General features: G+C 40.2%; 3 protein-coding genes and 1 long non-coding RNA gene across 13 annotated transcripts in view; 3 read left to right on the forward strand and 1 right to left on the reverse strand.

The window, feature by feature from the left end:
* AhcyL1 (Adenosylhomocysteinase like 1) overlaps positions 1–8,919 on the forward strand; it is a 174,543-nt gene extending 165,624 nt beyond the window's left edge. For 7 of the 8 annotated variants that reach the window (XM_022844829.2, XM_022844832.2, XM_022844828.2 and 4 more), the window contains one exon: positions 562–8,919. In XM_022844829.2, the coding sequence (XP_022700564.1) occupies positions 562–895 (334 nt within the window). In that variant the 3' untranslated portion in view covers positions 896–8,919. The remainder of the gene's footprint in view (positions 1–561) is intronic. The other variant, XR_002684338.2, reaches the window with a different exon arrangement.
* Positions 8,920–10,155: 1,236 nt separating this feature from the next.
* LOC147752613 (uncharacterized) lies at positions 10,156–13,476 on the forward strand. The gene is made up of 2 exons (XM_086971147.1): positions 10,156–11,096; positions 12,535–13,476. The coding sequence occupies exon 2, from the start codon at positions 13,002–13,004 to the stop codon at positions 13,326–13,328; it is 327 nt and encodes a 108-aa protein (XP_086827273.1). The 5' UTR covers positions 10,156–11,096; positions 12,535–13,001; the 3' UTR covers positions 13,329–13,476.
* LOC147752614 (uncharacterized) lies at positions 11,107–16,583 on the reverse strand. Of its 3 annotated transcripts, XR_015313610.1 has the most exons (4): positions 14,746–16,583; positions 14,486–14,572; positions 14,038–14,152; positions 13,539–13,607 (listed from the first exon to the last, which is right to left on the reverse strand). It is a non-coding gene; the product is annotated as an uncharacterized LOC147752614 (long non-coding RNA). The 3 variants fall into 3 exon arrangements; XR_015313609.1 differs by lacking the exon at positions 13,539–13,607 and adding an exon at positions 11,107–11,943 and having other exon boundaries at positions 14,486–16,583; XR_015313608.1 differs by having other exon boundaries at positions 14,486–16,583.
* A 125-nt stretch (positions 16,584–16,708) lies between these two features.
* LOC111266954 (uncharacterized) lies at positions 16,709–18,780 on the forward strand. Its single transcript, XM_022844841.2, has 2 exons — positions 16,709–17,361; positions 18,234–18,780. Exons 1-2 carry the CDS (start codon positions 17,003–17,005, stop codon positions 18,466–18,468), a joined length of 594 nt encoding a protein of 197 aa, XP_022700576.1. The 5' UTR covers positions 16,709–17,002; the 3' UTR covers positions 18,469–18,780.
* Positions 18,781–21,232: the final 2,452 nt, after the last annotated feature.

The raw sequence follows: 21,232 nt of genomic DNA on the forward strand, positions 1-21,232 counted from the left end.
CGACTAAAACTTAAAGCAGATATGTTTAAAAAAGGGATGTTTTAAGTAGAAAGCTTTTGCATCAACAGACTAATAATATACCGTCCTATTTTCGGTGTAGTACTTCTACAGACGAGTATGTACGACACTGACTAACATTGCTGATGTGTTTATGCTGAAACGTTTAAGCGAGAATACTGTGAAATGACTAATACTCATTATTTAATTCGTTGAGGCATTTGTTATTTGTGTCGTCTTAGGGATCATTTAAAATACGGTCGGCAATTAAACTCGAATAGTTAAGCCTTCTTTACGCCCCCACCCGTCCGACCTCGTCTAGGTTTGAAGAAGCGGTGTTTACTAGACACTCCTAAATCAGCGTTCTCCTTCAGTCGTAGCAATAGCTCGTGCTAACGCTCGTTGCTGATCATTCGATTTTTCTAAATCCATACTAACATATATGTATATATATATATATATATTTGGTTCTGTCTTGTACTTTTCTATGTGGCCTTTATCGATACTGCGATGCGACGACAACAACAACGACGACGACGACAACAACAACTATAATAATTACAGTTCTCAGGTCGACCACGTCATTTGGCCTGATGGGAAACGGATCGTCTTGCTTGCCGAAGGCCGCCTGGTCAACCTGTCGTGCTCATCAATTCCATCATTCGTTGTTTCAATCACCGCCGCTACACAAGCGCTTGCCCTGATCGAGCTGTACAACGCACCGGCTGGCCGATACAAGTCTGACGTGTACCTGCTACCGAAGAAGATGGATGAATACGTGGCGTCACTTCATCTGCCTACCTTCGACGCGCATCTAACCGAATTGACGGATGAACAGGCTAAATACATGGGCCTTAACAAGGCCGGACCATTTAAGCCCAATTTCTATCGCTATTAGACGAGTCAATGTTGGCGATAATTACAATGGCCAAAAAATGCTATGTAATAATCAATTACGAGGCTAACATGATGACTTGGAATAATAACAAACAAAAAACACCCCAACAGCAACAAATACAAAAGAGACAGTAAAAAAAGCAAGCGAACATAAAAAAAGTGCTGTCAATACTGCCACAGGGATATAGCAACACCGGAGAGCGAAGTCGTCGCCAAAGCTGAAGACAATGCAGCGGATACAGCAATGTAATGTAATGAATCGTTACCAAAATACCAGAGAAGATGAACACTTGGTAACCTATTCGTGTGCTTATCGTAAAATCCGTTCTTGATGGGGTTTCCGTGCTGTTTTTAGTACCACTTGGTGACCCTGCTGGATTAGTGCAAGCATTCCACCGGGCTGTTTATGTGTATGTGTGTGTCTATTAGATTATGTGGAACGGTTTAGTAACGAAGCATAATTGACAACATAGATGATCTATGGCTTGCTGCTATTTTTGCAAGACGTATACAAGCAGACGGCGTGTTTTAATCTGGTCCAGCAGAATAGCAAGTTTCTGGAACTTTCAAATCAATTGGTATAAACAACTGGGTTGAAATCGAAGGACAACCCGATTGGGTTTTCGTTGAGAAGCCGTTTCATACGGAGCAAATTCTGCATGAAGTTCCTCGCTTGTTTATCGTCTTATAAGTCTATACAAAGCAAGTCCATATTATATAATGATCGAACGGTATGCATGAGTTTTTTTCTTGTTACAATATGGCGAATTGGCTGTGCTGCTCGATCGACAACACTGCGACTATAGTACAGATGCGCGGGTTGCAGTTTACTACCGGGATGTTAGGCGGTGCTATGACATGATCAGATCTATCTACGCCTTTTAGTCCTTCGGATTTTTGAAGGGCTCATTGTCCGAAGCGTATCTTTCATTTGATACAATCACACCTTCTCCAGATAGTTTTCGAAATCCCCTATTGCCGCCGCGTTCAAGCTGGAGTGCAGTGGGCGTTGATGGATGCGTGTGCAATCGTAAAGGGCAGTCCAAGGATTTGAAGGTTGAATTAGATGAAATAATCCTGTTTACGATAATAGCCTATTGATTAACGTCCCTTTGAAGCGAAGCCGTGTTCTAATGTCAAACCCTTATTAAAACGCATTTCGCAGAATTGAAGGACCGAAAGGAGTTGAATCCAGTTTGGATCCAAAACAATGATGTTTTTGGCATACTTTGATGACCCTGCAGGAGGCACTTCCAGGAAGAGGCGTGCAGACATGAAACACGCAGACGGATAATGTGGGTTATTATCGAACTCCGATAGAGCAATGATAGTGGCGATTATAATTACTAATCTTAGTAATACGGCAATTTTTATTATATATAGATATATTAGTATTTGCAAGCGAGAGTAATTAGCGAAGAGCTACGTAACATTTGTAAGCCGCTGCTCGAGTACTATAATTGCGCATCCAGAGCACGATCCTGTCGTTCGTTAGTATTAAGGAGCAGGGCAAGGACGAATAAGAGAGCCATGCAAGGACCGCTGCCTGTGCTAGACGTCCCTATTAGGCGTCATGTTATGGCGGGGCGCTTAATCAAACACAATGTTACGAAAATCATAGAGGGATCAGAAAAGAACGTATGCGCAAAACAAATATCCGTTCAGAGCTGAAAGTAATGGCGGAGCAGTGAAGACATGGTGAAATCTAATTACATGGATGCTTGCAGCAGAAATCACTCTTTAGCTAAAGAATACGACTCATACTGCTGTTCACATAGCTACTATTGAAGTATTAGCACGGCTTTTTCGTAGAGATGAGGTTAAACGCTAGCGACTATATCAAACGTCCAGGGGAACTTTGGGACTAACGCAGGAGGTAAGTTACAGGGCTAAACGGTTACAACAAAAGAGCAGATGCAAGATGTGAAGTTAGGTGGAAAAACAAAATGATGCCTATGAGCGAAAATAGGTTACAACAAACTGGAGATTGTCAGAATGTTTAGAAAGGCGCGTGCCTCTTATATTGCCAGGACTGCCCTTAGGGCCGCACATAATATATGCTACCGCCATTGTTGGGAGGGAACAAAAGTTGCAAGGTACGAAAATTATGCTGACAATACAAAAAACCTCGTCTCTCTGTGTAGTGCAGCTCTACAAATTGAAAATGCTGGTAAGTTATGGAGATTGTTCAAGTCAGATTTTTTAAATAGAATGATTAAATGGTTAAAAAGGCCTATTTTATCATAAGTGAAGGACATCCTGACTAATCAATTGATCAAGCCTTCGCCTTCGAAAGGAGATAGAGATACATCATATGCCGAAGCTCCTACAAACACCATATGTGTTAACGCTAGCTAGTACCGAGTGAATAGCTCTAAACTATGGAGAGTGATACAACAATATCATAGTGCTGAAATAAAACCCCAGTTCCCTAAATCGCGACGGTTATGAGCCCCGGTGACCGTTGCATATCAAGAGATGCCATCCAATATATATATAAACAGATATTTCGCTAATAATTGTCATTATTATAACCCTATTATTATATGAATATTCTGGTTATCACAATTAATATTGATATTTATAATAAATTTAGTTGTATTTTCAGGAACAAGATGTACATCGGCGAGAAATATGTCGAACGGTAAACAAATCTGTAAATGAGACATATATATATATATATATAGATATATATAGAGAGAGAAAAAAAAAGAAGAAAAAAACGAAAAAATATATTGAAACGTAAGCCACCTTTTGAATATATGGCGCGTATTTCGAACTGCGTAGCGGCAAATGATAATATCGAACGTAATGCACAGTCAACGACTGCTAGGGATGATATTATAGATGTCCGGTGTGGATTAGGACATAGACAGAGCTTGAAGCATAAGAACGAAAGCTGTTCGATCGTTGCGGCACTCGTTTTGCTTAACAGAAAACCGTCTCTCCTACAACAGGACACAGCCCCGCTTAGGAAGTATTCCACCACATCCAGATTTAAGTAGCCAACTTTCCGATGATACAGCGTCTTGCTACGTGTCTGGGTCGGGAAGCCTGTAGAATCGAATACATCAAATCTGGAGTCGTCTCGAAACTTGAAAAGTTCCAGTGTTTCTCATGTTCACATCTACATACGCACGCCCAATAATTGGTTTTTAATCATTTTTTGAAGGGTTAGAAAAATATACACGATAAAACAAGTAAAACAAAAATCGCAGTGTCAACGTTACTGTGTAAAAGTATAGCATAAATACAGTAACGACGCTAGTAGACTGGAGCAAACGCGAAGAGGCAAACGAAGATTCATTATTCTAAAGAAAGAGTCGCACCATTATATAGTACATTCTAGTTAAAAACAAATATTAAAAACAACGATGTTTTTGTTTAACTCGTTTTGTTCAATTGACGTGAGAGCCATTAGATAATTGATGGGACTATAATTTAGCTGCAATGAAAGCCAATGCCTTCATTTTCTATAAGCGAAAAATGATAACATTTACCCAATATTGAATATTTGTGAAAGATTTTATTGTATGGCAATATATGTGTGTAAGGTTGGTATCGATAATTAAAAGAGCCTAAAACACCATATTAAATTTACTCATATTTATTTAGAGTGTTTGAAACTATTAATCAGATTGAAATTTGTTAAATAAATAGGCCTTCTGCTGAGTTTGCTCGAGAATTGGACACTGTTGCAATTATGTCGTTCTCAATATAGACCATGCTTATTAATAAATAGTCCCGTAGATCAGTGCTACTTGGAAATTAGTTTACATTATTTAATTTTCGGAAAATTTGTAAAAAAAAAATCATAAAAATGACCTATTTTTCGAGGTAGCAAGGAAAAAGTGCGAGAAGTGATGGATCTCATACGCTCGAGTAATGCACAGAGCCCGAGTTGAAACTAGTCCACCTTGAATTAAAAGTAGCGGTGCTTTGTCTCTTAAATAATCGCGATTTTCTTTCAGCCACGTTAAAAAAATATTTTACTGCCTTAACTATGTTTGTACTAACAATGAGAATGAAGTATTGAGTATCAGGCACGCTAAATCGAGGCCCTTGGCCTTTCTCTAGCTAACACACAAAAACAGATACAGAAAAAATAAATGGGAATCTTCATAACGAAGAACGCCGCGTGTAAACATGCGCCTTTGCATGACGCTCCTGCCATCAAGGCCTTATTTCAGGCATCATGGGAGTATAGAATATATATATACATGGGAAAGAGCGTGAGAAGCACAAATAAAGAACACGACTCCGTTTATAGTATACGAACGCTAAATAGTATCGATGTAAGAAGTGGCCACACTTTATACAGAAAATATTACTGAACATGAGCGAAAATGAATACATTTATTTAATGGTGCAAAAAGCAAAGCAAGCAGGCCTATTGCAGGGACTAAAGCGATGCACGAGGTGAAAAGGTCTGCAAGTATACATGAGATTTGACAAATGTATCTTAATATGTGCAATCATTTTCGATCAGGGGTTGTTTCTGAACGACAAGAAGTCAACTAACTACCAATTGACCCACACTTTTTAGAGTGTTTATATGTTTCATGAAAGAGGAAAAAACAAAAAAGCTATACTTGACGTCAATTCCGCTAGTTCATCACCCGAAAGATTTGCCCCAGTATCGTCACGTTGGAGTGAATACATAATAAGGCCCCTAATAAAATAACTATAGTATACAATGACCAGTCTGCATCAAAGTTGACGTAACCCTTTCAACGAGCGGAAGTTATTTGACAGACACAATGCATATACACACAGATTTATGAAAAACTATTGCTTATTCTGATACTTTTTAACGGGTAACTTCCGTAAGCGAACTTTACGAGGAAAGAAATGACAAGAAACGTCACCCACGCAATACGTAGAGTTGTGCAGCTAACTGAACAGGAATAAATCTGATTCCAGCATTTACCGGGTAACAGTAGAGTGGTCTAGCTTGTAATGGCTGATTATAACAGGCTTCATCTACCTGTGCCATTAATTTATATATATATATATATACATATATATATAATGTATGAATTAATTTTTAAGTTATCATGCTGCTACGAAATAATGTAGCGTCGTTGGTAACCGATGAAAATCTATTGGCGTGGACAATACCAAAAAAATAAAGCAGCTTTGTGACTGGTGTATTAAACAGCACGAACAGCAGAGCTTTGAATTAGAAATTGACATAAAAATGAAATTTGAAAGAAATGCCTTATACACTTTTTCCATGCCTAAAAACTTAAAGCCGTTTGCTGATTATCACACACTTGATTACAGTAGGATTATCCAATAACAGCTCCTTTCTTGAAAACAGCCCACCATTTATAGTATTACAATAGTGATAACGTTAATAACAAAATCTAATATAATAAAAAAAAAAAACAAAATATGAAACATATTTTTAAATACACCGATGACATACGTCAACGGTTATGCGTGACACCGGACGGATAGCAACAGCATTTCATTCGTGCACACGTAAACTGTGACACAATGTCCGCTTGTTTGTTTTTTTTTTAATTAAATTAATAACAAAAAATCAGTCTGCACAGATACGGACGGTGCAAAAGGAGCACACGAGCGTTGCCACTAAGATTAGAAACGATGACGCTTTCGATAAAGCGTACTCAGCCACACAGAAACAACATGAGTTAATCATAGGAACTATATAAACTTGCATCTGTACATCAGTAAGTCAATGAAAGCGTTCACAGACACGCAACCACTTGTTGACTCGTGGCACAAGTAAAAACTACTATATATCTATAGTATTTTTCACGGAAAAAAAGGCATGGGGAAGGATGGCAAGGAACGCTTCTATCAACAAAACAAGCAGGTACGAAAACGATACTGTCGCTATGCCATTTGTTAAAGTACAAATACCCAATTTTACGACTCTATGTAGGGTGACTAATAACATTAACAATAATGATTACTGAAGATAACTTGTACGAAATCCAAAGGGAAATTGATTAGCGTGCGTCACCAGGCATGTACAACATTCGTCAGCGACAGTCTTACGATCTTCCAGCTCTGAATGCGCAACATGCGCAGACACAGACACCTTTTCTATGAAGCGTGATGGATACACGGCGTGAAAGTAGCACCCGGACACTGCGGCCTGCAAGAATAGAAAGACAAATAACCATAAATCAATACCTTTCTCAAAATATTATTATAAGGTTAACGACCGGAGACAATTCCAATAGGACAGAGCGGTGCATAAGTAGGCAAAGCACAGTGGCAATGTTATGCTCTTGTGGCCATACCCTATTTCAATCCTTGCTACTGCATATTGTACTGATGAAGATCTACCAGCTTCGTGATGCAGTGTCTCGGATAAGGTGTCCGAGACATTGCATTGAAGAATACACGACGCATAATAACAATAATAATAACAACTATAATTTGCTTTCTCTGGGTGGACGAGTGTGAAGGTAACAGGTATACTGGAAAAGCATCAAGAAATGGAATAGGCAAAAATATGACTACTTCCAACATTGAACAGCAAGCAACATCAAGATTAGAAACACAATCAATTTTATCTTCCAGAAAATCGCAGAGAGTGAGTGTGTGTGTGTGTGAGAGAGAGAGAGAGAGGGTGGGGGGTGGGGGGGCACAAATCCATAAGGAACAACTGGTGGCTAGAAGAGATCTTAGCTGCTGTCTGATTAATTAAATGGGGCGTTAATAATGGACCGACCTTTCGACACATGACAACTCTGGTAATTTAAACAATTTAAAATGGAAAAAAAACAATCGTGCGTACGAAAGGATATACATACGCGTTCGTGCCGACACTACGGAAAGTTTACCGTACCATGGTGTTCGTGGCACTGAGAAGCACTACAGTTCTATGACAAAAGTGGAACTGCAAATACTTCTGTGACAATAAACTTCAGAGGACAATGATGAAGAAGCTCCATTTTCAATGTCCGTGGATGTTACTACGAATAAGTTAAATGAAAATCCTACGCGTTTTTTCAACTATGACCAACTACTTCAATCGTTCCAAGATTTCTTTCCTGATACCCCAATACAAATTAGCGGATAATTTTTACCGATTTGTTAGAGATAATTAATTACTAGTAACATCGTACTTAGGCAAATGACGCTGTAGTTAACGTCGTTCCGAGGCGACAATGTCGCATCTACGTTTTAATAGCGCATACAAACCTAGACGTCGTTGGGTGCGTCTGTTATCGAGCCCTTGCTTGATAATGTTAGTTACGATAATAACGGACGATATAAACGCGATTAATAGTAATGAACGTCAACAAAATTGCGTACGAAATTATCTGAGCACTTATTCCCTTTTTCTGTTGCAAGCAAGGTATGTCCCATACGTAGCACTGTCAGCGTATTCCCCTGCGTCAAACTATAGTTTGTAGTTATAACACTGGGTAGGTATATTCATCAACCAAGCAAACGAAGAAGATCGGCCTCCTATAATGAATGGATTTTAACATTAGCTCGTGCTCTAGTACGTTTGTAATGATGACGTTACCTTGCCAGTCCCACGTAACGTACAGGATAACGTTTATGTCAGTCAAAGCTTTCTACCATTCAAGGCCATCGCTTCTGCATCATCGATCTCTGCGAACATATGTGTATATATTAAAAAAAAAAAAAAAAAATAGAGTTATGTTCGTAGAAAGAACAAGAAAAACAAACATTCTATGCGGGCAGCGTGATGACAAATGTCTGCCAGTGGTAACAGATTAAATAAAACTGGCTCGGGGTCTAGGTAGGTAACCGCTAACAGAAATGTCCCGTAGAAACGACGATTACCAGGCCCTACCATGCACCAAGGAAAAACACTTGAATTTTGATAGGTAATACGTTGGCTAATGGAGAATGCTCTAATCCAAGCTGTAATTGTAATTTCTTGCTCTATCGGTAGAAAACTGAATAGGAGGACTGAATATTGAATTATGAGACAAATTTTTATCCAGATGCTAACGATTTTATTTAGTACATATGAAATAAAGAAGCCAGATGTCTGCGCTCCAATCATCCCGTCAATTCATTGCGTAACTGTGGAAAGTAGTAGCTATGAATAAGTTCAATGAGACGTTAAATACCCCTAACTATCGAATACGTGGCAAGGCCGAATCTACAAGTAACGGAACAAGTTTAGCAAAAATGACCGTTTTGAGCCTATGCATAGAGCTCCTACATGTGCTGGCAAAAGTAGAACCATCACTGGGCTAACTAGATGAGCATAAAAAAGCAGAATCTATGCAATCTTAGAAAATCAAATTTGTAAACGTTTTGTTGAGAAGATTTAACGCTTTTGTTATAACGTACTATTGAAGGTATCCGTTTTTATATGTCATCAATTTAAAGCCGTGTTCTTTTTGTTGGTTCTTTATCTAGAGAATTGTAAGCCATAAAGGTAATAAAGCCTCTTACTGATTCAATTGAAAGCGAGCGAGTAGAGTTATCCTCCTTAGTTTGAAGGCCAGTCCCCGAATTTCCGGTAGGTACGAGTAGACCGTCAATTATGTTACACAAAAATGACGATAAATCCGTGAAACGCGGACTCGATTTCCATAATTCTCTTTTCATAAGCCACAGAATCGATACGAATATGTTAAATAGGAACTTATGCTTCACAGTACGGAGAACCTTTAGTTGTTTATCCGTCAAATAGTTGTACTGTAGCCCCAGTCAGTCATTGCGGTCGACGACTTGCGGCCCCTTCTAACATCGAAAAAGGTCTGGCTGGACCTAATTTCGAATCTGGACCATCTTACTTCGTGTCGATAGGACTTGTTAACATTGCACTGTTCCATGGGGACCTTACCGAAAAAAAGAAGCTAATCTTACGTTCCTGCTCAAAGGATCGTCGTTACCGTTTCCTCTATTAATCGACACACGTATTCACCTTCGATGCAGCTTCCCATATATTCCGAAGAAGAACCCACGTTAGCTATAGGGTTATGGCCAATTTTTGTAGGGCCCGCTTGTAAAGTTGTTTTCTGTTTCTGTGCTTAGAGTATGTGCTTATTGATGGGCATAGCAAGATGCAAGGGTATACCGTCGCCCTATTATATATAATTTAATTAGGTATGATTTTGATAGAATATCTCAATACGAAAATGCACATCATGCAAATATAATATCGATTGCCGAATCGTCATTAGATCGAAGAAAGCTAATCGATTTATTAAAAAGAACTATTTAACATTTGAGTAGGCATAGCTGGTAACTGGGCTATCCCAGCAATTGCAGTAACAGGCAAAATAGAGGATGACCCAAAAGCTCATCTGGTAGTTTGAGAGTTGCACTCGATAAAGTAGCAAGAGTAGAAAAAGTTGAAAGTTCTCCAACTATCGGAAAACTTCTGCTCCTCCCTAAACCTAAACTAGTTCGATCTTGCAGTTTATTTTCTTGCATCTACTACGCTACCGGCCATCCACTTAGAGGTGTCACAGATTTGTAGCCTTTATCCAGACAGGTTAGTAAAGTAATCCGACTGGCAACCAATCAGACGCTCATTAAGCGAGATCCCTTTAAGCATCAACCAGTCGGTCCAGCGAAAGGAAGCTGCATTTGATTCATCTTTTTGGCTGAAGAGTTTATACCTCATATACTTCACGCCTGGCAACCTCAGCCGATCACTTTGAAACCGAGAGCTAGTGCGAATTTACTAGACGAGCTTGTTGTTCCACCGCCGGCAGCATTTCACGCGTACGTACCTATCCTATGAAAGTGGAAGCCAGCTTCACATGGCCAGAGGTACTACAAGCGTTGTCGGTGCTCGTGCGCGGCCTGCAGGTGTGGTGATTCGATGCGGTAATTTCAAATCTGTGTGTGACTCTTTTTTTTATTCGGAAGCCAGCAGAGGTAGCAGTCGGGTGTCGAAGATGCCAAGTTCGTCATCGCATCAAGAAGCCGAGGATGAAAGGGCCACCGCCGTCACGACGATGTCATCAAGTTCACACTTCGACATTGGTCAGATCAAGGATGCGCTGATAAGTTGACCGTCACTAATTGGCAGACTAATGCAATAGTCCCTCCTTGAATCTGTGCGAACGCCGGTTATCGCCTTTCCGTGCGCGGAGCCACTTAAGAGTGTATATAAGAGAAAACTGTCTAAGTTTTCGGTGCCACATTAGGCTGTAACTTGGACGCCAACATGAAGATCTCTATTATTGTAATTCTTGCGACGCTCGTGTGCGTGTCAAGTAAGTACAGTCACGCATGCTTTACGTCCGGTACTGAAGCCGTTCAGAATTGCCTCCATTAGACAACCGACTCTAGTACGAAACGTGTCTACGTCCGGTTTTGAAATTGCAAGATGTTCCTAAAAATAAGCAACTAACCCCTAACAGACAAACGCGTTATCCACTCGATCTTTAGGACGTGTGAAGCCGCAGCTGTGGCTACAGCTTGACAGCTTGAGAACGTTGCCTAATTTACCTAAGTTACCACCACCGAAACTCTGTAGGCGAGCCTTGCATATAGTCGTGAAGGCACATTTATCAACTAACTGCTGGGTGGTGCCATTCGATTCACTATCAGTAGCAATTAATTAGTCGGCAAGCAGAAGTTATATAAAAAAAAAGAACATGAAAGCACACACCTTATACAGACAAAAGGGAGCATCTCGCACTTAGATAGAATGAGGCCATTTGCGCATTTTCGACACATAATAGCTTTTTTTTTTAAGATTTTATTTTATTCAATGGCTTCCGTAAGTATGGTGCGTTTACTACAACAAAACAATTTTATTAGATTTGAATTCATTATAATATAATAATTATATTTGAATAGCTTTGTACGGTGTAAATGAGAGGCGAGCGTCTTTCTTGAAGGAAGAACGTTCCTGACGTGTAAAAATCGTTTTTACATACGTTTAACCGTAGATCTCAGGCGGCGCAGTAGTGAGCGTTCTAAAGGGTTTAGCCGAAAGGATCATTCTATACAACTGACTAGATGAATCCTTATTTTACACTATAACACAACGTACCGTACAGGTTGGCATATGTGTTAACCAAAATCCCATCCCGCGAACACTTGTACGCCAAGGTCCTAAGCAACAGATAAGGTAAAAAGTAGGACATTGTATTTCGCTTGGTTCTTCTTTCCTTGTAATTTACAAACGTCACACTATTTCTCGTATGCCGACATAGCACGCCGTTAACTTTATGCTACGGAGCCGTGTGCACTTCTAACACCCGGGATATTCTAGGTATTTGACTCGAACTGAGATATAGATTCGTTTGTATGAAGCACAATACAACGCCAATGCATACAAATCGAATAGTGCTTTGGCTACCGAAACGTGTCCGTGTTTCTATTAGAAATGTACATAGATTTAACTCTGTTGTTAACTACGCAGGACATAAAACGTAACGTGTTGTCATAATCATAAAAACACTCTGTCAAAAATTAATAGTTATGGTCTGTACGTATCTCAAAGGCATGCTAGTTCGTTAATAGAAAACCTTACCTGATTTCTTTTTATTAACTTCTTTTATTATTAAGTAAAATTAACCCTTTTCAGTTTAATTCAAATACATAAAGCCCTCTAATTGCACGCGAAACCACTTCTGGGTGAAACGCAAGTTCCAACGTCGTGAGAGAATCGGGTACACTAAACTGTCCTATGGTTTTTTTCAGCCGCTTGGCGCATAAATCCATATGTGCGTCTCGGATATGATGTTTCCCCTTATGTGCCTGTTGTGTACGGAATGGGCTATCCATACTACAACAACGCGTATACCCCACTGGGAGATCTGTACGGTTATGGATATGGCGGATATGAGGTCAGTTATCCGAGTTACAGACTAAGCAACCTCGGTTACGGGAAAGTGACCGTGAGCGGCGGCAATCGGGCAACCCCTTATCGTAATTAGATGCCCTACCCTGTTGAAGCCTATTGCACCATTACACCTCGTACGCACCCGTCGACCACCTATTGAAACTACCGCTTTGTTTTGGCTCCATTGGCAATGGAGTAGCTTAGATATACGATCATCCCGTGTACACCTAGTTGCGTCGGTTCAATTACATCAATAGCTTGAAACCGTGTGCCATCTTCGTTGCGACAGGGATAATTCTAGCCACCATTGTCAGCGTGCTTGAGCATGCGTACGTATTCGAGCTCACGCCACGTGTCCAATTTACAAGTGATATTGTATGGTTCTTCTAGAAAAAGCTTCGATGAAGACGACTATAATAATCATAGGCACAACAACAACAACAACAACAACAACAACAACAACAACAACAACAACAACAACAACAACAACAACAACAACAACAACAACAACAACAACAACAACAACAACAACAACAACAACAACAAGCTGAAGTGCATAGTGGAGAAGTTCAATGGAAGGAATAACTTACTGACGGTGGCACTTCCTGCATTCGTGTTCCTCTCGTATTACTATAGCTGGTATCGTCCATGATAGTTATAATGGCGATGTTAATGATGACAAATATACATATATTTAAAATTACCATATCAATGTTAAATCGTAATGGAACAGTGAAGGCCTGTTATTTAGGAGGAACCAAGTAAAAAAAAAGTGTAATAAAAAATACTTAAGGAACAAAGCTAAGTGTAGTAATTGATAGTAGCGTTATATACATCACGTTCTGAAGACTCTATGGGCGAATTGTTTTAGCACAGACATCCGATTTTTTATAATATATTATTGGATATTTACGCCTCGCGAGGAACATTACTGTAAAAACAGAGTCGGAAACATGTTGAAATTACTCGCCTGTTAATGATGAATAGCGTAGAAAAAATCATTAATATGCACGAGGCAGCATGATAAGGTGTTGAACCTTTTGCTTGAATCAGATTTTTCACATTAGACTTCAGTTGAGTTTGATTTTATAACATACATTTTGTGGATAGCACATACACACAAACTACAGATACATAATCAACATAAAAACAAAAAGAAAATTCTTACAATGAATTTCTATTTTTCAACCTAGTTAGGAATACCGTCATTAAGATGCCATCAAATCCTTCAAGCCATCAAATTCGTGCAGCTTTTAAGGTGACGAGAAAACCTCGTGAGGAAATATTGTAGAAAGCGTGAAACAGGCTTGAGGCACCCTTCAGCAAGTAGTTCTAATTTGGATATGACTAATGTTACTTACATTGTCGTAGCACAATGCGTATAATTTCTTTAAAGAAGTCCATGCCGTTCGTGACGACTCGTACGATTCGTGCCGTTTACGGCTCCTGTTTTGTGATCTGTCGGTGAACGTCTATCTGCTAACCCCAAAGACACATGATAACCTGAGTTTGAAACTAGATAATACCACCCCTTCGTCTCGCACCAAGGGCCAGCTATCTGAAGCAATACTTAATGGCAATAACGGACATAAAATTCGAAAAATTTATGGGCCTACTTCAGCAGATTCCGTTTTTCAGAAATCGTTTATACTATTGTGTTGACTTCAGTGAAGAAAAATATGGAGCTGGCCTGGCCCACAGCAATAGTAACAACTAGTAGCCGGGTCCTATACGAGCACCTAAGGTTTTAAGGAGTTCTATATGAAGAGGCGGTCTAAGGAAAACATTTTAATTGCTCGGACTACATACCGTTAGCCGTAGGGACCAGCTCTAGAGGATCGAGCATGTGACGAAAAATCTATGCGTCCCGCGCGATAGCGTTGTGGAACGGCGCGCCTGTGCGTATTGTTACCCGAAAGAACACGTAAAGCAGTTTCGAAAATTGAAATTACAAGACATACATTTTTCCTAAATATGCAGCAATCCGCTGAGATCTGATACAGGCCGTCTTCACTAGATTTCATAACCGAATCAAAAAAAGAAAACACGGCATTTTATGGGATGCTAACATAAACTAGTCGAAAAGATGCTTTTAGTTTTACGCCCGGTGTTGCTGTTGTACACTGTTTCAGATGGCTGACTCTTCCACCGTGAAACGAAACGTGGATCTGCCGTTGGTTCTAAAATGTTTTCGTTTTGTTGGTACGAATGAAGGCATGTCGGCACCCCACTGAGACAGCCGAAACTGTTCATTCAGTAGTTCGCAATAAAGGCTTCGGGGTAGGACTCTTGTAACAGGTCTTCTGGGAAGGATCAAAGTCCATCCGCCGGCTATACTAAATCATAATTCTCGTTTTTCTCCACGAACCTGGCACGGCCTTGCGCTTATATACCAATTCACCTGTTCGTAAATTAGAAAACAAAGACCTTACCGCGAAATCGTCATCGAAGCCCTTATAGGTCAGTTCAGAATAGTCTGTGGTGCTATATGTGTCGATGTTTTGCCATCAGTAGAATCATTTCAAGCAATAAATTGGAGCACAATAAAAATCTGTTACGGACTGACGACGTCGAACCACCACAGTAGCCTTCATTGTGCATGGGCTTCACTTAACGATATGTTGAAGTCTTGTGATATACGAACGACATGATGCCTCTCAACTAAACTATCAGCATCCTTTGCTGCGTTTTTAACATCCAAATCAAACTATATTCCCAAAAAAAATAGCTCGAATAGATCACCAGTTTTATTTTGAAAAATTAGCATGTTCCATAACGTTCTATTCATAATTCACGAAAACATTTGAACAATACTCAAGCGGAACCCGTAAGGGCGATTTCGTCCATATGAAAACCATTAAGCAAGAATTAGATAAACCATCATTACTTAACAGCTACGTGCGGTAACGAATTTTAAATCCGGTTAAGATTGCCGTTAGGTATCCATCCGATGGCTGGCTCCGAGCAGGAAACGAAGTCTGTTTATGTCTAGATCGGGACGTGTCTCTAATACCAGTGGGCAAATACGTTAACCGTTAAGCTGATATGGCGACAGCAACGTTAGAAGACATCGGCCTTCTGATATTCGTTCGGATGAATTTCGTGGTGAAACAAAGTTAGTAATCAGCGTTGAATGTAAAGCGCGTGGAAGCAGGATCGGTTTCTGTGGAAAAGTCACCGCGTCTCCTTTATGCTTTTGCGTTTGGAAAGTTTTGAGCCTGCTGCTAGTTGTTGAGAATCCGGCACGGTCATACGAAAGCTATTAACAACGACGTGTTGTGAACGATACCATTACCTCAGACGGTTGCTCCCTTGTGTTCCCGCTCCTCGTCCCGTTCGTGTGCTTAGGTTAAGTAGGCAAACACGTTACCGTCGCCTTATCATGAAATACATCCTATAATACATCCAATGCTATACATCTTAGGATCCTACGAGAAGATCCTAGGATGTATAGCAGTTGTCATCAATTCTAGAGGGCTATCTTCATTTAATCATTATTGTTTCTATAGTCGATAAGAGCCGATATGCCGCAACGTCAGCGGCAACGGTACGACAAGCGATAAACTTGTTACTTTGCACTTTTGGAAACTTTTGAGCCAACGCATCGAACTAAATTTGTTTGGAGAAACAAGTTGAAGCTGAGATAATCTCAAAAATAAAGAGGTTAATTGTAAATACAACTGCTGAGAAAAGTCGGGTTATCTGCAACACTTTCAAATCGCTGGAGGAATTCATTTTCTTGTTCAGTCATTGAAAAAGCTATCTCGCAGTGCATATATATAAAGCGGGGCAGAGATTCTATTAAAAAAAGACAAATCAGTTTCCAGTTTATACAAACGCTTGTTCATCTACAACCCTACTTACAACTGGAAACCTATTATTTGCCAATTTCTACACTTAAGTTATTTTCTATTGTAAGCGCATATTTTCGTTAAGGGAATATACCAATACCATTCAATGAATTAATTAAAAGGAGCGAATCAGAAGAAGAAAAATATCCTACGTTTTCAGTCGATTACTTATCGTCTGACTAGGGTCCGAGCGCGCATAATTGTTTCCGGGCGCAATAAATTCATAAGCTTTTTTCAGCTAAAGAAACGAAGTTTCAATAGACGTACACACACCGACGTAACGTATAGTAGCACTGAGTGCTTATTTGTCATAGATCAGCATGTCCGTCCGATCCCACATATATATTTTCCTCTAATTAAGTTCAGCGACCAGCCAGAGCGGGAACTTACGTTAAGCCCTCTCTAAAATAGCAACGCCTGTTTCCTGTACAAATCCGAGCAGCGCCAGCAGCGCCGCGGATAACGAATCTGAGAAATGTCTTGGCGGCTACGATTAATGCGCAATGGACCAGGCCAAACGATTCGCCGAATTGGTCGGGCAGTTACAAAAGCTGCCCAGGCCCTTACAAGCGATCTAATCCGATCTACTACAGAGGACGAACAAGAGCTAGAAGGAAATCAAGCCCGAACTGGCGAAGAAGGCTGCGCTGACGTGGAAGAACAGCGTGATCAGAGTGGTGATGGCGACCGAGCTGAAACTGATCAGGAAGATGACTCTGAGGAAGGAAGCGAGAATTCTGATACCTCAACGGTTGGCACTTCGGCCAAGATACGCTTAAGAAGACAGCACAAAAAGCGGTTCTATCAGGGCCGTGACGACGTATACGCTCATCAGTAAGTTCGGCCTGAATCGCTACTGTTTCTTGAAACTCCCTCCCATCGAGATAATTTCCACAATCTAAGGACAATATTATAACTACGGCCTATCTCTTGGTGGGTCTAGTTCAGACTAATATATGTAAGGCAATTTCGGAGAACGCTTATGCGTTACAGGCATTTGTAATATCCATGATGCCACTGAAACGACGTGTTCGTCTGCGAAACATAGCAATATGTGGTTTTAAATCAAACTGGGTCTAGACCTATTTGCGTTCTGGTGAAAGCCACCCGTCTGAAGCAAAATTTCTTTATACTATCGTAAGTAGGATTTGAGTTTGTGACTATTTCAGATGATCCCAATCTTTAAATGAGCAATCTCTCACAAAAATTTCAGAAGTTACATTAGATTAATTTTGGGGACGTTTTCTTCTTGCTGCAGTGTGGGAAATAAGACGTAATTGGTCTTTTGGCTTTTAGACCCTTTTATAATTAGATTTACTAGATTTAATAGAATTTAGCTAAAAACAATTTCTATGAAATGGATTACTACAGTGTCGTTGCAAATGGTGGCTCAGTATGCAATTACATTCAATCTGAATAAAGTAGCATTGCACAATCTGCCTGTACTCCTTGGTTCCCAAGCCGGAGGCTCTATTCCCTGGCGGATCGGCATAAGTGGTTACCGTCCTTAAAACCGAAGAAAACTGACATTATGTGGCCATCAATGGGTAGGCATGGCAAAATAATTCCAGAAGCAAATATTTCATCGTATACTTGAGGATCAGCACCCTTACATTGTCTGCCCCTTACCAGCCAGCTGAAAAACATTTTAAGTTCTCTTCGAAGCTCCTCTACTAAGCTTTTTGTATTGCCCCGTCTGTGTCCAGATATGTTTACAGAATTCTGGCGGAAGCCGGCATCTATCAACAGCCGAGAGAGACCACGGAAGGCGAGTGTAACAAGTATCAAACGACCACATTCACTATGGTCGAGACGACACTATCGGTCCTACGGGCGATGCGCGCTCTCGATGCCAAAAATCGGGGACAGCTTATGACACGTGTCGCCACTCTGATTTCTAGTGAGGCACAACCATTATCGCCGGGCGTTTTGTACAGATAGACAACAGAAAGACTAGGCCCTAAGTCCTATTTGTACCGTTCTGAAAACCTTCCTGTGCGCGATAAAGCTATTCCACAAACCAAAACACACGTATCTTACAGGACCACGCGTTTCTCTATGCGTGGTGAACGAACCTTGTCAAAAATCAGGGAAAATCCGAACAAACAGGAGGAAGTCTCGTCTGGTGGGGGGTTACTATTGGAAATACACAAGGAAAAGAGATAAAAATCTTATGTGATATATTATGACGATGGCGGATTGTTTGTTGTTGTATGTACAATAATACAATAAAAGCTAACCATAGGTGCTACCGGAGTAAGTTTTTTAAACCGATTATATCTTCGTTAACACGAAAATTTAGTGTCATAAGAGTAAATAAGGCAAACAAAATATATACATTGCGGGATGTTCTTCAGTTCCAATAGCCCAACCGTAATATTGGCGCGTAGAGTAGAAGGGTAGATGGGAATGCTTGCATGCGTAACCTACATACCGAAAGTATGAAGTGTCCATGTGGAACGGTGTTAAGCGGAGTTGTGAAACATGTTACTTCGAAGACTGCCCAGAAATACTCCGTACAAATATTGAAGAAACGATAAACCTCGTTTTCGTGTCTGAGAACTACGCAGCAGAGAGCCCAAAAAAAGAATAGGGCTCAGAAAGCGCAGACGATGGTGGCCAATAATTTGTATGTGTTTCGTTGTGCGATGCAATTGTGACCACATCCGTTAATACCAGACGCGATGCTTCGATATTCCCTGTAATGCGATCTGTTCACCCAACAGGCCATCAACTACTGAATTCAGTGTTTATTAATATCTTTGTTTTACAGAATTATTTCTCAAGAGGTGTCGATTCGATTTTGCGTATGACTCTACGGCGTGGACAGACGCACCTAGACATGGGCGATTTTCCCGTTTACGTCCTGTTTCTAGCGCTGCCGTTGTGCGTCGTAGGGCTATGCGGCCGCTGTCGAATTTCTTTCCAAAGGAAAGTAAAACAAATACAACATAACTCGCCGATCAAAGAAATTAGCAATATTGCTCGTCTGAGGACTATTGCGTGAGGACTAGGGTAATTCTAACTAGAGTGGCGTAGTGAATGTATTTAATGCAAGCATATACATCAGCTCATAATACTCGAAGCATCTGAGCGCTCCGTTATCACTACCGCAATGAAATCGTATCTTTCTGGCATATACGACGAATGACAAAACACAGCTACCAGTTCTTCAGTTACTGCGCAAGGAGTAACTTGCTTTACATTGAGAGTATCCACGAACCTCTTTATTATTAGTGGCATCTCATTCGCCTTCAATAGTCTGACTTGTATTCGGCCGAAGCAACAGGCCCAGTGAAAAATCGACGCCGTGAAAGCCAGCACGATGGATGACTCTACCATTAGGACCACTTGAGCCTTGATTACGTTGTTTAGCGTTGGTTTTTTCTTGCATCTAGGAAATTACTGCCAGGCGATCGTGTAAGCGAGTCCAGTATGTTGCTTGTAGACGCAATAAGCGAGACGTCGCCCACAATGGTCGGCTGTTCTTTCCTAGATTTCGTTTTCTTATCTGATAATTATCCTGGTGAATCATCCACGTCCACCTTAACGTTGTTCACGTTGTGCCGTGAAATGTATGAAAGTACGGATTTAAAATTAAGAGAGTTGGATTGTCACGTTTTAGGTTAGACTGCAAACAATGGTTGATTTGTAAATTTACCACGCTTTGCAGCTGAGACGCTGATGTGTTTTTAGTATGGCAACAAGCGCATGGTTAAAGAGCTTATACAGGAACGTGGGAATGTGTAAACCGCTCTATGAGTCCCGGCCATACGTTACTGTAGGGTCTATAGAAAAGGAAAAAGCTTTGATACCTGACTGGTCGTCTCTTAGCTTCAACTGCCGTTTCGTTGTTGCGTTAAAACAGGTCCTATTTTTTTTTGTTCTCGCTTCTGGCCTAGGAAATCTGCAGGGCTTTCCTTCATACCCTCAGTCGATGTTCACGTATCTCGTTGTGCTTGTACCAGATACGATCTACAGAAAACATAGTTATTTGACCCAGCCATTGTATAGTTCCAGCAAAATCATCATGTAAATATTATCATATTTATTTCTTGGGCGTCTTCTAACTCATAGTGTATGAAATGCTTATTGATGAAAAAACGATATGTTAGTGGAAGGTTTCCCTGCAAAGGAGCCTAAGTAATATTGTTGTATCTTTCAATATATATATATATATATATATATTCTAATAAACTCCGATGTTCCTTACAAATTGGAATATCTCAGATAGGACCTTAAAACATAATTAGAATAAATCATGGCCAAGAGCAAATTTTTCAATATAAAAAAGGTTGAATCCGCTTCAATGCGCGCTCCTATTACAGAAATCGAGATGGTCGTGAAGGAAATTAACTCTTTTGGCACTTGCTAGGTATATAAAGCGGGTTCACTATCTAGACTTTATTTATTTTATTTATCTAGATTGATCTTAGCCGAGGTGTATTCAATCTGTCTATGTTTATTCAGACAGAGGTGCATACTCTACATTTGAAACACTTGTATCTGATAAAAAAAAAGAATTAAGAAAGCATGGTTGCAAGCGTTCCAGTGGCCAAGCTTAGGCTCAAAAAGTGATATAGTAACACACAGTTAATTTACGCGCGTTATTAGTTATATAGTTAAATTAGATGAAAATACAGAGACATTTTTGGTGATCAAGTCTTATTTGTTGATGAGAGCCATGATAAACGGCTTTTATAAA

Source organism: Varroa jacobsoni, unplaced genomic scaffold (genome assembly GCF_002532875.2).
Source record: "Varroa jacobsoni isolate VJ856 unplaced genomic scaffold, vjacob_1.0 scaffold_1131, whole genome shotgun sequence".
NCBI lineage: Eukaryota > Metazoa > Arthropoda > Arachnida > Mesostigmata > Varroidae > Varroa > Varroa jacobsoni.